The 22,681-nt window shown below is 44.5% G+C and overlaps 1 protein-coding gene across 2 annotated transcripts in view; it reads left to right on the top strand.

The window, feature by feature from the left end:
- TNR (tenascin R) overlaps positions 1-22,681 on the top strand; it is a 419,993-nt gene that overhangs the window by 342,221 nt on the left and 55,091 nt on the right. For both annotated transcript variants that reach the window (XM_010367389.2, XM_030936693.1), the window contains 3 exons: positions 1,367-1,517; positions 6,550-6,819; positions 13,457-13,642. In XM_010367389.2, the coding sequence (XP_010365691.1) occupies positions 1,367-1,517; positions 6,550-6,819; positions 13,457-13,642 (607 nt within the window). The remainder of the gene's footprint in view (positions 1-1,366; positions 1,518-6,549; positions 6,820-13,456; positions 13,643-22,681) is intronic.

The following is a 22,681-nucleotide window of genomic DNA, read 5'->3' as shown; positions in this document are numbered from 1 at the left end:
AACTTGAAGGACATCATACAACTAGTTGGTGACAGGCTTAAAATGAGTACCTGGGCCTCCACCTCCTATCCCAGGGCTCTATTCACTAAACCTGTATGCCCCATTCTCTTATGTGGATACAGTCATATCATAGTCACATTCACAGCAAGGTAAATATATCTAAACAGACATCTGTACAAATATGTCTTATTTAAGTTAAAATGATAAATAAAATATGGCAGGCAATTGAGTTGTATAACAATTGGAACAATCAAGTCACCTTGTTGCTCAGGAAGAAAAAGTTATGCCAGGTTCTACTGTTACATGTATCCAATATGTAAAACTCTAATTAAAAGAGAAGCTGACCAGGGAATGCCAAGGCCAAATGCATGGCCACGTGGTTTAATAACTGCTGTGATCTGTACGTTGAGGCCACTGGGGGGCATTCATGACACTGATTTATAAGAGTACAGCTATAAATTACATATAAGGCACCCTGGGTACCATAAATAGAGACCAAAGAATAGGGGAGCATGGCAGTGCCCTCCAAAAAAGGCCCTCTTGTCTCCTCCACTTCTAAGGACACTCATAGAAAGTATATGGAGAGAAAGAGAGAGGGAAAGATAAGATAGAAAGATAGATAATAAATAATAAATTCTAGATTCAATCTTGTGAAGTTACTCTTTCTCATTGTCTCTTCCCTCTTGTCTCCTTCTTCGCTTCTTGTTATTCTCTTTTTCCAAGCTTCCTTTTTCCTTTCTTTGTACTTCATGTTTGGTTGTCTCACTGAGTCCTAATTCATCTAGGTGGAGGGGAAACGAGACATTGACAGATTCACACTGAATGTAACACCATGAGAAACTCCAGATACAGCAAAATATTAGCTCTGGCTCATAAACAATTATCTCATGGCAATGTCTTAGTTTGACATGTGTTGTGTGTGTATATAAAGATGTTTACACACAAACACACATGACTATCCTCTTCTAAATAGCCAGAGGCATGTTCATTACGATAAATGCCAAAAAGCTCTGATGAATGTTAACCGTAACCATCAAACATTTGATCATTGGCAAAAGCCAATCTGCACCACCTCATGACTAATTTTTATTGGCAAACTCAGCAAACTCAGGAGAGCTGAAAGAAATGTCCCTAAAAATTGACCTTCCGTTTGCCAAATCCTCATAGGGTGGTTTCTTTCTTGTGGAGTCCATGGGGAGTTATTTCTGGCCCCAGATACTCAGCTGTCAGCAAGGAGGCAAGAGACTTCGCCCTATTTTAAATTCACAGCCCACAATTAGTATTCCACACCTTTATCTTTTTCTCATCAGATTTCTCTCCCAGTGACTTTTCTCTTTTGCTTTCTCTGCTTCTCCCCACTGTCCAGAACAATGAAGGGGGAGTGATTGCTCAGGTCCCCAGTGATGTTACGTCCTTTAACCAGACGGGACTAAAGCCTGGGGAGGAATACATTGTCAATGTGGTGGCTCTGAAAGAACAGGCCCGGAGCCCCCCTACCTCGGCCAGCGTCTCCACAGGTGAGTGCCTCCAACCCTTCTCCCTAGAGCTGCCTACTAGGTCACTCGGAAAAGAACCACATAATTCCCCAAGGAGTGCAGAGACAAAAGAGGTGCTAGAATTTCTCCCAGAGCTGGGACAATTCTGGTACCTGGCGATGGAGCTACTCTACCAGATGCTTAGCTCATCATCTTCCTTATTACTCATCCTTACAAGCACTGACATCTGGGAGAGTGTTTCATGGAGACAATTCTTTTTTAATATTTCCATTATATTTATTCTGATCTTACTCATGAAGAAGCCTCATTTGTCAGCCCCTGGTGTCAATGAGCTTTGGAAGCAGCAAGAGCTGACTCACTCTTACCTGTGATGATATTTGGAGAAAGTCATCTGAACCTTCCCAAACCTCAATTTATTTTACAAGATAAGCAAGAATAATTTATGATAAACAAGAGTACCTCCTTCATTAAGTTAATATGAGGATGGAATTAGATAAAGCACACAAAGCAATCAGCTCTGTGCTGATGAGAGTGAGTGCTCAATACTTGGTATACACACATATACTCAGAACATACTCAGAAGTGAAAGTGGTGGAAACAAGTCATTCAAAAGTGAGGAGGTATGGGTTGGGTCACTGTTCAAGGTGATGGCTTAAGTCTATTATTATTTCATCCCACAGTTCACCTCATTCAAGATTATATTATATTTCCAGGATTGATTCATTAATTGTCATATTTTGCCTTATTGTTTCCTTAGCTAACAAAGAATGTTCAACTTCAATGCTGTAAATTAGTTATTGTGATATATCAATGTGTGTCCTCACCAAGAATGTCTTGAAAGTTATACATAGCATCTGGCATAAGTTTTGGTTCTTGTTTTATTGTTGATGGAGCTGAAACTCAGAGGCTAAGCAACTTTCCCTGACAGTAACAGAAATTGAGATAGGTGACTATTGGTACAGCTTTATGTGTTTTTCATAAACAGAAATTGATGCACCAGAAAGCCAGTTTTAAGTTCAGGACAAAAGGCTGAGTTGACCAGAAATGAGACCCACAACACAATGTAATGAGACTACGTTTACAGATTAGTGATTCATGCTCCGCTATTGAATACAAACCAAACAGCATCAGGTGCCGAGGCTTAAGCTCAGCTTAGAAAACATTGGTTCAGAACTATTGTGGTAGTAGCTTGTGTTCCATTAATGCACCAAGGTTCTATGGCAGTGCCTCAAGGCTAGAATCCAGTGGAGAGCCAGACCTCTAATTACTCTTTCTTCCATGCCTCCAACCAGGACAGCTCCACTTTGATCTGTTTTATATTTTGTACATCCAATTAAGATTTTTGTCCTTTAAAAAAAAAGTTTACCACCCAAAAAGCTTTCAAACCATTGTCTAATCCAAAAAGTATGTTTTAGAAGAAACTCTGATCCAGAGTATGTTTTTTAACCATAAAACCTAAAGTGCTCTGTAGGAATCCCTCCAGAAGGCTGGTAGCTGAGGTTTTCCACAGCTCTGTTCCCCAAGGTTATGCTGTAAACTGAAGAGTTGACATTTCATAACTTGGGGGCAGAAAGGTGTGATGCCCTTGCTCACTCACCATATAAAAGTCACGACAACACTGCTATCACAAAAGACAGGTTAACAAGAGAAAGCATAACAAATTTATTTAATCAAAGTTTCACGTGACACAGGAGCCTTCAGAAATGAGGACCCAAAGACGTGGGGGATATTATCTGTTTTTATGCTTAGGTTTGAGGAAGAATGGACAGCCATGTAGAAATGTAAATGGACAAATGGCTATGATCTAATGGTAATAGTCTAAAGGGGAGACCTAGCAAGGCCTGTCTGCTCAGATTCTTCTTGGCCTCTCTGTGAAGCATTTCTTCTCCACCTCCTCGATGGGGCAGGACCCCACTGGAATGAGGGTCCTCAAAGGAGAAGGGAGGAGGGAAAAAGTGACCTTTCTAGGTTTTATGGCTTGCTTTGGGGAAGAGGAGTTCTAGTTTCTATGACCTGCCTTGAGGAAGAGGAATTCTGATTTCTGTTAATCACTTCAAGGGGAGAAGAAGGGTCAGGAGACGGGAGGACTGCAGATGGTCAGAAAAACCTTGCTCACTTCTGGGGCTGTTTCTGAAGCTCTTTCATTCCTCTTTAATTCAAAGCACTCAGCACACCAAGGTGCCAAACTTTGGGGTGTCCTGGGATGAGCCCAACAATAGCAGGTGCAGCTTCTCCTCTTCTGATATGAAATGTTTCAAGGTGTCCAAATTATTCCTGTGATTTGATATTAAGAAAGTATTAGTAAAAGACAAAAGGCTAAAAGGAGAAGATGGTTCATAAGAGGATAGAAAATGTTGCAGTTAAGGAATGTTTTTCTCCTAGAATATTGAGAGATCATAGAGAAGGTAATCCAGCCTTGCCTTAGTCTTATAGTCAAATCACATTCTTATAACATTTGCAGTATTTTTGGGTTTGGCAGTTCCTTAAGATTAAAATTAAAATTCCAGATCTAGAAATTTGTGGTAAAGCTAGGCAGAATTATTTTCATTTAAGAAAAAATGTCCTTAATATTTTGACATCATCTACAGAATCATGAAGAAATGGAAAAACATTTATTCTAGTTTACTTTTTGAGCAGGGGTTGTGTTTATTTAGACATTAGGACCAAAGCTGAAAGCAAGTTGATACCTCCTTGATTGGAATGGAACATTGCTACCAAGTGGCCAACGAAAGGGCAGAATCCAAGAGTGGCTATGAAAAAGACGGTTGGCTCCCAGTCCTGTGTGCTGTTTTTAGGAAACGATTGTTTAATTATTTCCTTCTGCTAAGGGCTGACCTACACCAACCCCCTACTGTGAAGCTCTGTGTCCTCATCGGGCACTCAGGCTGCCTTCTTCTAGGCAGGCCATTTTGTGAATGCAAATTACAAGACCTCCCACAGCTAAAGCCCTTTGTGCTACATAATCACATTTTAATATGTTCAATCCATTATGATTAGGGTTTTCTGGATTTAAAGAGTTGAAGGACAAAAGCCTTTTGTGGTCAGTTGCATTTCCCTGACACCTTTTTTTTTTTTCCCCAAAAAGCTACAGTTTATTGAAATGCTTCCCCTTCTTTCTCATGGATAAAGAAGATTTTCCATTTATTTCATTTACTCAACACACATTTATTGAGTATCTACTATGCTTCAGATATCAAGCTTACACAGCACCTAGGAGGCCACTTCCCCCATTTCATAATTAAGTTAAATTAAATGTAAAAGGCCTAAGTTATCTAAAACCACCAAGTGCAACATGCTGAAAAGAAGCTGGATATATTCTGTTAAATCACATTACTACCTCAAATATGAAAACCAGGAGTTCATTTTAACTCCAAACCATGTGGCACCCAAGTGGTCTGGTGATTTTCATTTTAGCTGGTGCTGGACCAAGAGTCCTAAGCAGCTTAAGAGAGAACAGGACTAGGCTAAGACCCGGAAAGAGGGAGGAGTACCCAAGGGAAAGGCTCAACCTTGAAAAACTGAGAGGCTCAAGGTCAGTCTAAGACAGTCCTGAGGGAGAAACTTCATTTTGGAGACAGAGTAGGAGGTGGGCCAGAGTGGACTGGATAGAAACAAGTCTAAGTCAAGGCTCTCCAGTAACAAGGAAGAGAGACTTACTTAAACCAGCTGAAGCAGAATAGAAAATTTACTGGAAGGACACAGAGTGTCTCATGGGAATCCCAGGGCCAGAAATGCATCTGGGCCTCACAAAAGACTTGCACCAGAAAGTGGAACAACAAGAATCAAATTATTCCATATATCTTTCTAGAAACTCTGCATGGCCACTGGTTTCCCTCTCCCTCTCTCCTTTTCTCCCTCTTTCCCCTTTTCTCCAGATCAAATGGTTTCTATACCAGTATCAGAATAGTAGAAAATGGCCACACCGGCTCTGGCTCTGCATGGTCCAACACAGGCTAATTAGAGAACCAGAGTTCTGGTTTTAGTTCCAAATCCTTAAAGAATATTAACGTTAATAATCGGCTCCAGCCAGAAGGGTTAATAATTGGCTCTAGCCCCAATAATAAATGAAAACACGGAGGCAAGAGCATGTTGGCCATGCAGACATCCCATGAGAAGTTGAGAAGACCGTTTCCTATTCTCCTCACTTGGCTGTTTCTTTTTCTTTCTCCTTCTACATTCCCTCACCTCCCCATTATCTAATTCAGTATGAACAGAACCTCAAGTGGGTGCTGGAGTCACAGGTGGTGGGCCCTGCAGGAAATCCACCAGCTTTCCAGGTGTTGCCCTGACCTGCACAGTGCCAGAGGCTAGGGCTTATGAGGGACATACACTGGAGAACCTGGAAGAGGTGACTGTAATGCCCTTCTGGTGTAGAAATATGCCAGAACAAATGGAGAAAAATGACCCATAAGAGGCTATTCCAAAGCTGGGGTCCTTTTTATCCTTTTATCCAGAGGAGCAAGTTTACCCAGAAGGCATGTTTCATGTCCTCAAATGCAAGTGTCTGTTGGTTTTTAAATGGTCTTAGTAACTGTGTTGACTGGGCTGTTAGAGTAGCTGAACAGGGACATCTTTTGAATACTCATTATGACCTCTTTGGCAACCAAGCTGGAAGTCTTGGATGTTTAGGCAGTCTGGTCATTTCCTAGGTCTTTCCTCAGGGCTCAAAGAAGGTGAGAGCTGAGTGGCAGAAATGTGCCAGAAACCCAGTTCTCAATTCTCTGTCCCACGACCTCCAGAAAGAAACAGGGCCGACTCTTTCAAGCCAGCAAGTGCCCTTCCCCTGCTCAGACTGGGAAGTGCCATCACCTGAAAACTACAGCCTGGTAAAAGAACAATTAGACCAAAATTCAGGGGAACCAAGGCAAACTGCATGTCCTCAGGAAAGATACTTCATCTTACTGTGTCTCATTTTCCTCATCTGTAAAATGCAATAATAATACCCATCCTCTCTCTGACTGACCAGACTTCCATAAGGAGGAAAAGAGAGAGCTGACGCCAAAGGTTTATTTCTCACTCAAACTTTTTGTTCTATTTGATCCTTCTCATTCAGTCATTGATGGCCCCACGCAGATCCTGGTTCGAGATGTCTCTGACACCGTGGCTTTTGTGGAGTGGATCCCCCCTCGAGCCAAAGTCGATTTCATTCTCTTGAAATATGGCCTGGTGGGCGGGGAAGGCGGGAGGACCACCTTCCGGCTGCAGCCTCCCCTGAGCCAATACTCAGTGCAGGCCCTGCGGCCCGGCTCCCGCTACGAGGTGTCAGTCAGTGCTGTCCGAGGGACCAACGAGAGTGATTCTGCCACCACTCAGTTCACAACAGGTAAGGCTGTGGTGGGGGAGAGAGGCACAAGGAGGGAAAGAGGGGTGGAGCCAGCCGGTGGTATCATCACAGCAAGAGGGGTATTAGGAATGAGGCGAGGTGTGTCAGAGCATCAGCCTTGTCACAGACACTGCGAGAAGGAAGTGAGAGATGTCCAGCATAGAGAAAAAGCAGCACGCCCTCACTAGGAGAGGAAAACTAGCTTCTCATCCTACCTCTACTGGCAGCTAGATCTGTGCTTGATATAAATCCTTTCCCACCATGGGCCTCAGGTTTCCCGTTTGTAAAATGACAAGTTTGTCTTGAACACGTGCAAGCATCCGTATTGCTAGTTCAAATGGCAATTTTGTGAGAATTCAGGAAAGGTGTCTCTTTTTCAAGACACATTCTTACCATTTGCTGAAAATTATCATAAAAATTCTGTAAACCTACAATGACTACACCACCATGATGGTGTGCATTGGCATTATGCCAAGCCCAACCTGTACAACTCTAAGCAGACCTTCTGACCAATTCTGTGATTCACCCTGTAAGTAATGGCAGTAAGGCTCATATGAGGCTGATTCCCACAGATAGGAAGTTAATAAAGCCCATGTAAAACCTGCCTTGCTATGGTGACCACCCACCCCCACATTCTCAAGGCCACTGGGACTCTTAGAGCTTTGCCAACAGTTGGGAAAGGCCAGACCTCAAGGTGACTTGCTCCCTGACTTTCTCAGTGCCCATCAGTCTGGCCAGCTAGTGGGCTAGTAGGACAGACACCATCCAAAGGATGGGCTTCCTGGCACCCTGATTAGGTAAATAAGGGCCTGTGATCAGATTAGTGATTGTGTCTCTCATCTGGATTCTCAGTCTCATCCTCTTTGCCTTGGGGTGGTCACATGTCAAATAATATCTCTGCCAACTCCAAGTTGACCCAGGGATCAAAGAAAACTGATAACATCTGTAAGATCTAAGACCAGCATCTTCGGGTGGGGTAAAGTTGAAGAATCACTAATTCAAGAATTCTACCTTAGATTGTGGCATAAGAGCCTGCCACAGAATGGAATGAGTCCAGGGTTTTCAAGAAGATTCAATAAATAAATAACACCCTTGTGCTCCACTGGGTTTAAAATCAATTGATAAATTGGCAAAAAGTGAAACATACGGACACCAAAATGTCCCCTAGATTGCCGCATGTAACTTAGCATCATGGCCAGATGGGTTTGCAAACTGGATGGCCACTGTGGACCTGGGCAAGTCTCTCCATATGGCAGAAGTTGGGAGACTACCCAGGTTAGGACTTACAGCATGGAGGAACAAGTAGAGGCCTGAACACTTGGAACAGCCTGTCCCACAAGAGAGGGGAACAGAAGGACAATACCCAGGTCCTGCTGCAAAACTCACCATTTAGGTAAGCTCATTTTCTCCAGCAAAAGAGAGACAGGAGCCTAGGAAACATCAAGGGCAGGGAAGAGCTTTCCCGTTAAAAAGGAGCAAATGCAGACACTGACAAAATGGAGAAGGCAAGGTTTGATTCTGAAAAATACTCTTTTAGGTTTTCTCTCCAGCTCCTGGGCTAGATGCCACCCTCTCACCCAGGGGGTGCCCAGTGGGATTTTTTTTTTTTTTTTTTTTTTTTGAGATGGAGTCTCACTCTGTCGCCCGGGCTGGAGTGCAGTGACCAGATCTCAGCTCACTGCAAGCTCCGTCTCCTGGGTTTATGCTATTCTCCTGCCTCAGCCTCCCGAGTAGCTGGGACTACAGGCGCCCGCCACCTCGCCCGGCTAGTTTTTTTGTGTGTTTTTTTTAGTAGAGACGGGGTTTCACCGTGTTAGCCAGGATGGTCTCGATCTCCTGACCTCGTGATCCGCCCGTCTCGGCCTCCCAAAGTGCTGGGATTACAGGCTTGAGCCACCGCGCCTGGCCCCAGTGGGATTTTTACTGAACATATCTTGGGATCCCGAATGACCAAATGTGCACCTTGAAACAATGAACTAAATTCTGCCCATTTCTTTTCCCTTCTGTTTCCTCACTTAACCAAAGACGTTAATGTCCCTTCTTGGTTAATTCTAGGTCAGCTTCTCATTTCCCACCTCCACAATACCACTTGCTCAGGGGGTGGTATTGTCTGTGGACAACGAGTCCTGCATCCTTTTCTTAATTTCAGGATAGTTTTGTTTGAAAAGTGGTTTCTTTGTGCTCTACTCTGATAAGGAGTTTGAAGCGGCAAAAAAGGAGAGGAGGGCTCCTAAGAAGCGTGATGAAAAACAAATTCTTGATGTTCAGGTTGACAAGATGGAAGCAGGATTGGCTGGTGGCCCAGGAAAATTCCGATCAAGACAATTACATTCTGCCTCCTAGGAGCTCCCTCTGAGTTTCAGTTCATTGCTACATGGTTTTCTGTTTCCGGTTGCCTGGTGGATTGGCAGCTGTCAGGCGGCTGACTTCTCAATACAGCCTCAGCCTACACCTCAAATATGCTCCCCTCTGCTGGAGGAGGGTGAGGGGAAAGAAGGGATGAGGAGATGCAAACAGCATTGCAGACAGATTCTCCAGGCCTGGTTTGGCAGGTGCCAGTTAAATGATGAGAGGGTACCCAGACCCTCGCGATGAGGCCCTCAGTCATTTCAGAGCTCCGCTTAAATTCAAATTAACCAAAGTGCTTTTCCAGGTGATGGCTCCAACACTAGCAGTGCACAGGCAATTAAAGCAGAGATTTGCTTCCTGCATGGTGAGTAGGATATTTGCTTGGGTCTTAGAGCTGTTCTGAAAGAGGAAAGAACCCTGAACAAAGCACACTACAGCCTGTGACTGGAGAGAAGCCAGCCCAGAAAACCCAGAGGCCAATCTCCAAAACCCCTCCCTGCCCTCAGCAGCTCTGGTTTCAGTTGCCCTCAGGAGGGAACTCCTGGCACCATTTCTCTCCTCTGGAGGCCTCTTTAAGCAGATCCCTCAAGGTTCCAAGCACAGGCACCAGAGCATCTGGTCAACCAGAGGCTGCTGTTTTGACCTGAATACCCCAGATTTCTCTTTATTGCTATTATAGGTTGAATTGTGTTCCATAAAAAGACATTGAAGTCTTGATCCCCATACCTGTGAATGTGACCTTATTTGTATATTGGGTTTTTGCAGATAATCAAGTTAAAATGAGGTCATTAGAGTGGGCCCTAATCCAATATGACTATGTCCTTATAGAAAGGGGAAATTTGGGCCCAGAGACAGACATGCCCACAAAAAGAATACCATGGTGAAGATGAAGGCTGAGATCGGAATGATTCTTGATTCTTCCACAAGCCAAGAAACGCCAAAGATCACCAGCAAATCACTAGTAGCTAGGAGAGGCATGCAACAGATTCTCACTCACAGCCCTCAGAAGGAAGCAGCCCTACTGACACCTTGACCTATTGTCTGTGAGACAATAATTTTTTGTTGTTGTTGTTGTTTTGAGATGGAGTCTCACTGTGTCGCCCAGTCTGGAGTGCAGTGGCATGATCTCAGCTCAGTGCAACCTCCGCCTCCCAGGTTCAAGCGATTCTCCTGCCTCAGCCTCCCAAGTAGCTAGGACTACAGGCACCCGCCACCACGCCCAGCTAATTTTTTGGATGTTTAGTAGAGAAGGTGTTTCACCATGTTAGCCAGGATTATCTCGATCTCCTGACCTCATGATCTGCCCGCCTCGGCCTCCCAACGTGCTAGGATTATAGGTGTGAGCCACCATGCCTGGAGAGACAATAATATCTATTATTTAAGATACCCAGTTGGTGGTGCCTTGTTATGGCAGTCCAGGGAAACTAATAGGAACATCCAAGTCCCAACAGTTCAAGCCCCTACCTGCTTGGAAGTGATGCCACTCTAGGACTCTTCAGGAAGTTCTTTCACAGTTTCAAGCTGGATGGCACTTGCACCTCAGCCAAGAATCTGGCTGCAAAGAGCAGAGTAGGGCTTCCTGCTCATACAAGGCCAGCACCCTCACTCAAAGCTATCCTTTTTTCTGCACCTTCTCACCCCAAGCATCTCAATGCTCCACAGCTGAAATACTTAACAGGACTTTTCTAAAACTTGATGTATGTTTATCGAACACTTACCAGGTGCCAAGAACTATTCTAGGCACTGAGGCTACAGAATAAACAGATAGACAAGATCCTGGTTCACATGAATTACATTCCAGTGGAGAAATTGGACAAGGCAGAAGAAAATAAACACCCAAAATTATTTTGATTATGAGTACTATGATGAAAAGTGAAATGAATGATACAGAGGCATGACCATGTTGAATCGAGTAGTTTGAAAAGGCTTCTCTGAGAAGGTGACGTTTTAACTAAGACCTAGATGACCTAAGCCATGTGAGGATCTGGAGAACATTCCAGGCAAAGGCAGAAGCCAGTGCAAAGGTCCTGAGGTAGGAATAAGCTTGATGAGTTTCAAGAGTAGAAAAAAAGCAATATATTGCTGGAGCACAACAAATAAGCATAGAAGTCGTACATGGTGATATCTGAGAAGCAGGCAGGGCTGGATCACACAGAGCCCTGCCGGCCACAATTAGGATTTTGTAACAGGAAGCAACAGAAAAGTTTTAAGCAAGGGAATTACTTAATCTAATTTATGTTTTAGAGACTAGACATGTCTATTCCATAGTCTCAAGTCTCTCCACACGACCTCCACTAGACATCTGGCTTTGCCTTGCTCTTGACTGACTGACGTTGCAGAGAACAGCTCAGCTCCCACCTACAGGGGTGCCCTCAGTGGCCCCTCTCTCCTAGAGGTCAGACTTCAAGGCCAGAGGGAGCAAACAATTTCACTTCATCCTAGCTCCAATAACCGTCTTTCCAGACCTCATTCTCAGGATTGACTTCTCTCAGGATCATTGACATTGGAGGTGTCTGGTCCCTTCAGAGACAACACTGCCCCTTCATCCACAGGCCACAACCACTGTGATCAAAAATAAAAAATAAAAAAAAAAAAAAGAAAGAAGGAAAGAAAGAAAGAAAGAAAGAAAGAAAGAAAGAAAGAAAGAAAGAAAGAAAGAAAGAAAGAAAGAAAGAAAAGAAAAGAAAAGAAAAGAAAAGAAAAGAAAAGAAAAGAAAAGAAAAGAAAAGAAAAGAAAAGAAAAGAAAAGAAAAGAAAAGAAAAGAAAAGAAAAGAAAAGAAAAGAAAAGAAAACCCCAAAGCATAGTCTAACATTTCCAAGGCTTGGGTTTTTAGTTGTGAAGAGCACTAGGTAGAAGTCTCAACCTTAACCCTAAACCTAAATTAATTTTGCTCCAGTTCAGTTTGAGCTGCACACCTCAAGCCCAGTCCAGTCCCTTTGCCCAGCCTCTCCTCCTGCATGAAATTTAGGGGCATACAATGCAGGGGCAGGTGTTCCTCCACATGCCCATCTATCCAAGCACCTCTCTCCATCCAACTGCTAGAGAAATAGCACACATAACACATCAAGAATACATAGTATCTGGCAAGCTAAAGTACAGTGAGTGAGGAAACATTTCTTGGGAAAACAAGCTGCAGAGACATAAATCTGCTAAAAGATTCACCCAATTTACATCGCTAAACAGAACACTTCTCACTCCGAAGCCTCTGCACTCAGATTGATTCACAGCATTTCAGTCTTCCACAAGAACAATTGGTGGAAACTTGCCTTGCATTTGCAAATTAAAACATTCCACTCGAGGTTTTCACAGAACGAATGGCTAGTTCACTCCAAAGTTAAATTCAAGTGTCAAAGGCAAGAACTATTTTAAATGTTTTAAGTGACAGTTGTTCTGGGCAGCACGTTATTGCACTGTAAGTTATTTATGCTGTTTCTGCCCAAAGAAGCTTGAAGAGATAGCCAGCCCTGGGAGAAAAAAAGCAGTATCCCCGTGGTCTTTTTGTGGCAACCCCAGAGAACAAGCATTGGGGTTGATGGAACTCAGGAAAAGCTTCTGCGGCAACAGGAAGCCAGCCCAGGCCTTGGGCACCTATTTTTGTACAGGGCATCATGCTGTGTACTGTCCATGGATTGCCTAATCCATGCAACAACCTGAAATGTTGGTATTATTTGTCCCTTTTACAGAGGTGGCCATCAAGGCCAAGCAGGGTTAAAAGACTTGCTCATGGTTCCATTACCAAAGATGTCAGAGCTGGGGATCAAACTGAAGTCTGACTCCAAAGCCTATATTATTTCTGCTACATCACATCGTCCATATATGTCTTACCTTTATAGCTGTGTTTATTCAGGTAAACACAGAGGAAGGCACCTTACACTTCAAAATCTTGAAATCAACAGTCTTTTTGTTTAGCAGTCAAATTTGATATTGTTCTATTCCATCTCCATCACTCGGGAGCTGGCTCTGATTTTCTCCTACTGGGGTTTCCCTTGTTTTGTTTTTAAGCTTATGATGTTGGCTGGTTTATAGAACGCCACTGGAACTCTTGAATGGAAATGGGGGAAGCATAAAGCGTATTGATCTCCAGCTCCCAAGTATCACTCTAACCTGCCCAAGGAATTTGTCATGGCAGACCAAAAAGCTAAGGGTAGTCACAGTGTTCACTCAAATGTGAGCCAGAGGGTCAGGGGGTGTGGGCTGTCACCGCCAATCTTTTCAGAGTTCAAGATACACCACAAATGTACATTACATTATCATGTGTGATGTTGGTGACGTCTGTCTATTTGTAGAGATTGATGCCCCCAAGAACTTGCGAGTTGGTTCTCGCACAGCAACCAGCCTTGACCTCGAGTGGGATAACAGTGAGGCCGAAGTTCAGGAGTACAAGGTTGTGTACAGCACCCTGGCGGGTGAGCAATATCACGAGATACTGGTCCCCAAGGGCATTGGTCCAACCACCAGGACCACCCTGACAGGTGAGTAAGACCTATCTCTTAGGGTTATGCTGGTTGCTGAGTCTACACCCTCACAGTTCTCTCCCCAACCCACACACCTTACAAACCCATGGCCAATTCCTATTGATCTCATCTCCTAAGTGCCTAGCACATATGTCTAGTACTGTCCATTGTACTGCCATCACCTGTTCTAAGCTACTAACATCTCCTTTTTTTTTTTTTTTTAGACAGAGTCTCTCTGTCACCCAGGCTGGAGTGCAATGGCACGATCTCAGCTCACTGCAACCTCTGCCTCTTGAGTTCAAGCAATTCTCCTGCCTCAGCCTCCCAAGTACCTGGGATTACAGGCATCTGCCACCATGGCTGGCTAATTTTGTATTTTTAATAGAGATGGGGTTTCTCCATGTTGGTCAAGCTGGTCACAAACTCCCGACCTCAGGTGATCCACCCACCTCGGCTTCCCAAAGTGCTGGGATTACAGGTGTGAGCTACCGCACCTGGCCTTCCAGTAACTTTTTCAAAGTACATTTTTGATTATGCCATTGCACTATGCAGATATTCCAGGGACCTCCCACTGCTCTTAGGATAAGCCCAGACCCTTAGTATGGACACCAGGCCCTGCCTGGTTTTCCCCTGCCCTCTCCAGACTCACGTCCCACCCACATATGCTGGTGTTTTCTGGGCTCCAGGCCCATAAGTCTGCTTCTTTCCATTTCTCAAATACGTTTTCCCTTCTGCTACAGGGCTGGCAAATGCTGTTCCCTCTGTCTGATAGGAACCTCTTCATCTAGCCGATGCAGACTTTCCTTTCCACTCCCAGGTTACTTCCCACTTCGGGGAGCCTGTTTGGTTCCTGGAAGAGGTCAGTTCATTCTGTCCAGCAGCCTCATCTTGCCAGTTTCCACTCACCTCCTAGCACTCCTCAGGTTATCATTTTACATGTGTGGCATGATTATTTGACTATCAGTCTCCACCCTAAACCTAAATCTCTACGAACATTGCACCATATTTGGTTTTGCTCATCACTGAATCTCAGAGTTCAGCATTTCCCGAATGAATGAATGAAACTGCAAAAGTTCACTACCACTTGGGCATGGATTGCAAGAGTTCACTGATAAAATGAGAGCCGAGTCATGCCATATGCACCCTGTGAAAAGTTTGGGTTTATTCTTAAGGGCAATGGAGAGTCATTGAGGGATTTTAAGAAAGGTGATGTAATGGCTGGATTGTACAGAGAAGGGCAAGGTCAGAGGCAGGAAGACTGGTTAGGAGGCTGTTGCTGGAGTCAAAGGGAAATGATGATGGCATGGACTAAGGCAGTGTCCTTGGTCACAATGATACCTGGCTGGGAAGCGTTCCCTGTCCCCTGGGAGTGTGAGACCCAGTCAACACCACTCCTGGGGCCTCTGGCTCAACCATCCAAGAAAACCTCCCTTCCCAAACTCACCAAAGGGTAGAAGACTGGAAATGGGGGCGCGGTTTTCAGATGAAGGAGATGCTGTGCAAAACAGTTGTGGACCAGGAGCTGCCAGTGTGCTCACAGACAGAGATTCTGTTTAGTTTGTGTCTTGGATTCCTACAAAAGTATTTGCTGTCTTGGTAGACAAGGGATACACAGCAAAGAGCACTTACAGTAAACAAGGGCAGTATAATCAAAGCAGTTTTCCTCCCAAGTTGAAATCCCAGACCGCCTTGCCAAATACAGCCAGTTAAAGTAAATATAATAAATGCCTTTTCCAGACAGACGCACTCCTAAAGTCACAGCAAGGAGATTGGAAGATATGCTGACCAAGCGGATTAACAGGGGTGAATTAGGCAGAGAAAGGATAGACCAGCTGGCATAGGGCCTCGCAGAGAGCTTGAAACAGTCACAAAAATTAAGCTAAATCCCCCCAAAAAAACACAAAAACTGAAATGATACAGAAGGGAACTGATTCTAAGTGTAGCTCATCCCTGCCTAGAGCCGCAGGCTAATTTGGTAATTAGCAGTTATATAAAATCAATGGCTAACTGTTCAGATGGAGGATGCGCCATGAAATCATGAGAGAGACAGAAAACCCAGACACGTCCTAGTTCTTATTTCCCTCTACTGGGAAAAAAGAACATTCGACACTCACAGATCATCTGTCTTATTCCAGGCACCCTCATACAGTTATAACTTCTTTAATCTTCACAACCACCTCATGAGGTGGGTATGGTTAGCATTCCCATTTTACGGATGAGGAAACTGAGGCTCATGGAGTTGGAAAACTTGTCCAAGTTCACAAAGCTAGCAAGGGGCACAGCTGTCATTCAAACCCACTCCTTCTGAGTACCAGTCAGAAGGTTACCCTTCCATGGCTGCTTCCACTGAATAAGTAAAATGTAAGGGACAGTCCAAATTTAAATGCCACAGACCTAGAAGGGATGGGAAAATTATTATTGAGTATGGGGCTTAAATAGGTTGATTTTTTGTAACAGTCAGACTTAAAACATTTCAAATATATATATTACATTACATTTATATATTACACATAATTATCTCAGGGAGCTCACTGCTGGGGAGATTTATAAAGGCAAATAGCTTAACATAATTTAAGAAGGGATTATTGGCACATAAGGAAATCAAGTGTATCTGTACTCGCTGAGATGCTAGTTGCAAGGATTGTTGGTTCTCCTGCTGAGGCATCTGTGGGAAGAGAAGGGAGAGCCATGAAAAAGAGAAAGGAACAAAAGGGAGAAGTTTGACTTTGGCTCTAAAACATTGTGCTTTCTCCCTCACTCTCCAACTTGGAGCCTAAAAAGTTAAGTTTTTCAGCCTCCAACACCTGTGTTCAGACTCAGTTTGATTTGATTGCTGTGCTCTGTGCAATATGCTAAGAGCCTAGACTTTCGACTCTGTACCCAGGCTTGCCACTTACTGTGTGATTTGGGACAGTTGATTGAATCTTTCTAAACCTCTGTTTCTTCATCTGTTAAAGGGGACTGATACCACCGACCCCACAGTGCCATCATGAGGCGTTCATGAGACAATACATTTAACGAGCTTAAGGTAGTGCTTCTGACAACAAACTACTCAGTAAGTGGATGGCAGTGGTGAAGAAGAAAGAGATGAGGAGGTCTGTGAGCTACTGGATGGTTTAGGATGTCCTCCTTTAGTCCAGGTGGCCTAGTGGTTTAGAACTTTGCCTCCCACAGCATGGTGCAGCCACCAGCAGCCCAGGCATCACCCCCAGAGATGTTGGAGGCCTCTTCTCCCGAGAACTACCAACTCAAAGCCTGCATTTTAGGACCCCTGCTTCAAGGAAATCCATGAAACTCACTTAGGGCACAGCTTTGGAAGTCACCCCACTCAGGGGTGAGACCAGCTTCATGAAGTGTGCATCCTTGAACAAGTTTCTTAAATTTCCTGCACTTCAGTTTTCTCACCTGAAAGACATCCTATCTACCTCATTGGGTTGTTGTGAGGATTAAATGAAATCATACATATAACCCTATTCAAGCACTTAAGATGGAGCCTGGCACACAGCAAGCACTCAATACCCATTTGATTTTTTATTGGTATTGAACCCCACAAAGCTCAGACCTGAAGCCATGGCTGCTTGGCCTTTTCCAGGCACAACGTCAGGCCCCCTTTACTCTCGCTATTGACTCTCAACCCTTAAAGCTCTGTGGCACCTGTGTTTGCCATTCCCTGCAGGAGCCCTTGTCTCTAAGTCCACAATTTTCCTCTTTGCTGTGGAATCCACATTCCTGACTCTCCTGGTCTCTGAGACATTCCCAGGGCTGGCTGGCAGCAAGTACCCCCTCTCGACCTCCCTCTTTACAAATGTTGCCCTTTGCCACACAGAGTCCAGGCTGGGGCCCAAAATTCAAAACATTCCCCTGCCCCCCATTATTCTCTGCAGGCAATGTCCAGAGAATTCCTTCTGGGATATGAATTTGCTTCTGAACAATAGACTCAATGTCTGCAATGACTTTTGCTCTCTGCTCTGGTGGCTTCTGTGTCCTCAATAAGTCTGTCCCAGGCTCAGTCACTTAGCCTGTATGGTGTCTGTTTGGCCTGTGCACCATACCTATAGCCCCAAAGAGGTCCTTGAGTGTTACACACCTTACCAGTCAGATTAGAACCTGGCACCATGTAACAGGGTACAATACCACTCTGCTTTCTGGGCAGCAACAACAACAACAAAAAGAAATAATTTAGAAAATTCCAAGTAGAGAGAGGGAGGGAAAGAGAGAGAGAGAGAGGGGAGGGAGAAGATTTTTAGTTGCTGATTGCAATTTAGCCAAAAACATCAACTTCCCTGCCTGGGACTAATGCAAATTATAAACACTACTCTGGCCTTTGTATACTAGGTGACTGCTCTAATCTGTCATCAAAAAGGCATGTGGTTGTGTTTTTGCAGTAGGGGAGGGGACTTGCCCTCAGCCATCCACACTCTCTCACCTGGTCTTCCCTCATGAACAGAAGCCTAGGATCCTTGAGGATTCTCATGACTAGGAAATAAGGCAAAACGAGCCAGGCCCATGCGGTCACAGGATCATCATGCTCTCACAACCACCCAAAGCCTGTTCATTGCACCCCTCACCCACTCCACAGGGCACCTGCCTGTGGGCCTCATGGTGGCACTTGCCAACCTGCTGCCTCTCTCTGGACCAGGACTATCTCGATCTCCAGTTGACAAGCTGAAAAATTGCCAACAGGGCCTAGAAAATCCAGAAGCTTGACAGTTTCTACAGATGTGATACAACATAGGACTGCAAGAAAACAGAGACTTACAGCCAGTCACACATGATGCACTCACATGCACCACATGCACACATGTACACACAAACACACCTACACACTCTTGCACTTACACTTAAGCACATACACACACGCACATACACACATGCACACACTGACAGTAATATACACCACACATGCTCATGTACTCATACATATACACTATAAGTTCATATACCTTCACACTTACACACACTCACACACACTAGGCTGACACCTGTAAGCACATCCTGATCATGCTTTGGGAGCTGCTGCCTTCAAGGTTTCTGGCCTAAATGGGGGTCTAGTGGTGAGAAGGTGGGCTCCTCAGGGTACACTGGCAGGCCATGTGCTTGTCTGCAGGAGAAGAAATCTGAGACTCCAGAGGGAGTCCAGCTGGCGAGTCAGCACTGACCACGACACTCGATGTCCACCTCACCCTGTCTGCACTCCCTGATGGGCCAGTGCACAAACACCAAACCCAGCACCAGACCTTCAACGTCCTGCAGCTCTTCTGAGGAGGAAAGGACCAGGCACAGGGCCTGGGGGCCTGGGCCAGACAGTGCTCAGCCTCCTTTGGGCGAAGTCACAGTGACCCCAAGTGGTCACTTTGGTAAGGCACCCTCCAAACATGGTGTCACCTTCCAGGGGCAGGAAGTTGGGGAGTGGGCTGCAGAGACCCAAGTAGAAGTGGAGGAAAGAAAGGACAAAGGCTTCCACGTACCTCTTCCTCACGGAGCTGGGACATACAGGGCCTATTCCTTATTTGTCTTAAAGGCTGGGGATAAGGGGCCCAGGGGAAAAGCCAGATGGGACTATTTCAGCTTCAGCTTCCGCTTCCTCAGCAGGGAGTACTTGTTCACAGCAACAACCCAGAATAGGGATGCTCCTGTAGGACAAGGCTGATGAGCTTTGTTTCTCATTAATTCCACCAGCAATAAGAAAGCTCCATCTGAGAACAGTCCTTAGAAGTATTATTTTTCCTATCAAAAATGGGCTTGTTAGGCTAGTCCCTTCCTTTAAATCAGGATGGAATTGGCTGCTTCTCTTGAGACTTGAACATCATGCACATGAAAAAAGCAGGGAAATGGCCTTGAAAGCCTGACTCATTCCAGGAACCCTGAAGATGCACCTGTCATTATCCAAAGAGATAAGTGTGGGGAGGCTGGGAGCTCAGATCTCCATTTAACTAAAAAGTAGATTGGTGCTTATCTGGTGTGATTTCAGGGGCTCTCCAAAGATCCTCTCTGCATATCTCCCTTATGAAACCTCTGGTCTCCAAATTCCACTGATGGGAAATTTCTCTGTAAGGGACCTTATATTAGTCCCTGGGTTTTCATGAATTATTTTGCCAGAGCTGCCTTTGCATGCCCTGTTTCCTTTGTCTGGGATGCCCTCCCTGCCACCAGATGTCCATGGGTCCTTCAAAACCCAGTCCAGATATCCTCTCTTCAGAGTCTCCCCAACGCTCCCCACCACCACCGCTACTGCCACCACCACCATGCTGCTTCTATGCATGTTTTCTCACTATACTACATACTGAAAAAAATAAAATCTTTGACCCAAAGACCTAAGAGTCTAGTGAGGAAACCAATATGAAAATTAACAATAATAACATAATCACTATAAAAACTGCAGATTGACTGCAAGTTCCTTGGGGACAGGGTCCTCAGTTTGTCCCTCTCCACGAAGGTAGGCACCCAGTGCACCAGGGCCAATCACACCCCTAACCTCGGTTTCATAGTCTTGAGCTTCACAGACACTTGGTAGATGATCCTAGGGATTTAAAGATGGAAAGAGTCCATATTTCCTCATGTCCACTTGAGCCCAACCAAGCCCGCAGACCCCAAGTATCTTATTCATGTTTTCGCTAGCAAGAGACAGCAATCTTAGTTCCTTGGGCCTCCTTCTCCCTACCATTTTCCCTGCTAGCAACAGCAGGTATGAAGAATAGGTTTCCAAAACAGGGCTAAATAAGTCATTCTGCCTTTATTACCACAGTCCTTGCACTGCAGGTGAGAGTGTGCTAGCTCCTGTTCCTCTCCAGCCCTCATTAATCTATGAATGCTCATTATGTCCCCATTCTGACCACTAGAGAATTCCATATTTCCTTCCCTCTATCTTTCCTTATCTTAGCCAGCTTTAAGTTCTGACTCAAATACCTTCTCTGGAAAGACTTATCTGCCTATTACGGCCCATGCTGATCTTCTCCCTACTGATTGTGTCCTCTTAGTCCCTTGCTGATCTTTTCCTCTTAGTTGGCAGCCCCTGCTTTGGTCCTGCATTAGTCTATTTGCATCACTATAAAGGAATACCTGAGGGTGGGTAATTTATAAAGAAAGGAAGTTTGACTGGCTTACAGTTCTGCAGGGTGTACAGGAAACATGACGCCAGCATCTGCTTCTGGTGAGGGCCTCAGAAAGCTTACAATCATGGGGAAAGCCAGAGGGCGAGCCCCCGCATCACACAATGAGAGAGGCAGCAAGGGCTCGGGGGAGGTGCCACACACTTTTAAACAACCAGATCTCATGAGAACTCACTCACTATCTCGAGCACAGCTCCAAGCCATTCATGACGGTTCTACCCCCATGACCCAAGCACCTCCCACTGGGCCCCACAGCCAACATTGGGGATGCCAATTCAACATGAGATTTGGAAGGGACAAGCATCCAAACTATAACAGGTACCACATCACTCTCGATTTCCAATTTGCTTAATCTGCTCCCTCCTCCTGTCCTGTAAGACTCAGGGATGGGAACCATGCTATGATGTGTCAGAAAAAACAAGGGACTTGGGTTCCAAACCTAGTTTTGTTTTGTTTTGTTTTGCTTTTTTGTTTTGTTTTGTTTTTGAGATGGAGTCTCGCTCTGTTGACCAGGCTGGAGTACAGTGGCATGATCTTGGCTCACTGCCAGCTTCGCCTCCCAGTTTCACGCCATTCTCCTGCCTCAGCCTCCCCAGTAGCTGGGACTATAGGTGCCCGCCACCATGCCCAGCTAATTTTTTTCTATTTTTAGTAGAGATGGGTTTTCACCGTGTTATCCAGGATGGTCTTGATCTCCTGACCTCATGATCCGCCCATCTCAGTCTCCCAAACCTAGTTTTACCATGTAATAGTTGTGTGACCTTGGCCAAGGAATAGATTTCTTGGGGCTCCTGTTTGCTTATCTAAAATACCCTATCAGTAGCACTGCAGGGAAATTAAATAACATGTGAATATTTAAGAAGCTCAGTTATAATTGCATAACTCTTTACCATCAGACACTCAAAACTTTTTTACTTCTCTTTTTCTTCCCTCCCCTTTGTCATTATTCTTTTCCATGTAGCTTAATGCTTGGCATATTATGGGTGCTCACTAAATAATTAATTTACTTTTTTAGCACAGATTCCTTTTCATCCCCAAAAGGGCAAGGCTAATGTCTTGTTTAGCTCACACCACCTTGTGCCTGACACAAAGGAGGCCCTTAATAATATTTGCTGAGTGGATGACTGTGCTTTAGAGGTTCCAAGAAGAATGGGTGTGAGGTAAAAGAGTTGAGAAAAGCATCAACCTCCAACCTGAACAAAGAAAGTTCTGTAAGGAATGGAGAGTAGTGATTTCCTATGGGATGAATTTTCGGTGCTATTGTTAAGAAAGGGAACAGGGCCATTTATATGTTACCACTTGCAGGAGTTGGATGGAGAGATAAAGGGGGCATTGATAAAAAGCAATGGGGTCTTTAAAAAGTGAGAAATCCCTAGGAGTACTCAGAGTGCTGATACATAGGTGCACTGGCTATGCCTTGGATACTTGTGGCTTTTTTTTTTCAGCAGAACTATATTTTACCTGCTGGCAAAGAGCAACAATTCACTTGTAGCATAGAAGAAAGCTGCTGAAAATCAAAGGAAAGCAGCAGACACAAACCTATAAGCGAGTCCCACTTTTCCATCCTCTAGACAGAAAACCTGGGAAGAGAATGCTTTAAATTCTGCTCTGCAGTTTTCTGGGAGAAGATGATTCCATTGTAAATTATTGAACATTTCATTTAAGCTTCATAAATAAGAAACTGGGATGAAAATGTTACATGTTAGATCTGTTTGGCAGCGTATAATTTCTGTCTTATTCCCTCGATCTGTCACCCTTCATCTATGTTGGAGAATTTCTACTTCATTATAGGCAATTGAAGGTCTCAATCAGTTGCCTGATAAAAATAGTTTATGTCCCAAAGGTAATCTCATTTCTGCAACCAAGGATGTACCTGGGACTCACTGAACATATTGATAGAGATAAATCTGTGCTTCAAATGGATCTGGAGGTACTGCAATCACCCACT

The sequence above is a fragment of the Rhinopithecus roxellana genome, chromosome 8, assembly GCF_007565055.1.
Source record: "Rhinopithecus roxellana isolate Shanxi Qingling chromosome 8, ASM756505v1, whole genome shotgun sequence".
Lineage (NCBI taxonomy): Eukaryota > Metazoa > Chordata > Mammalia > Primates > Cercopithecidae > Rhinopithecus > Rhinopithecus roxellana.
Note: the sequence above shows the minus strand (reverse complement) of the source record. Positions and strands in the feature narration are given on the sequence as shown.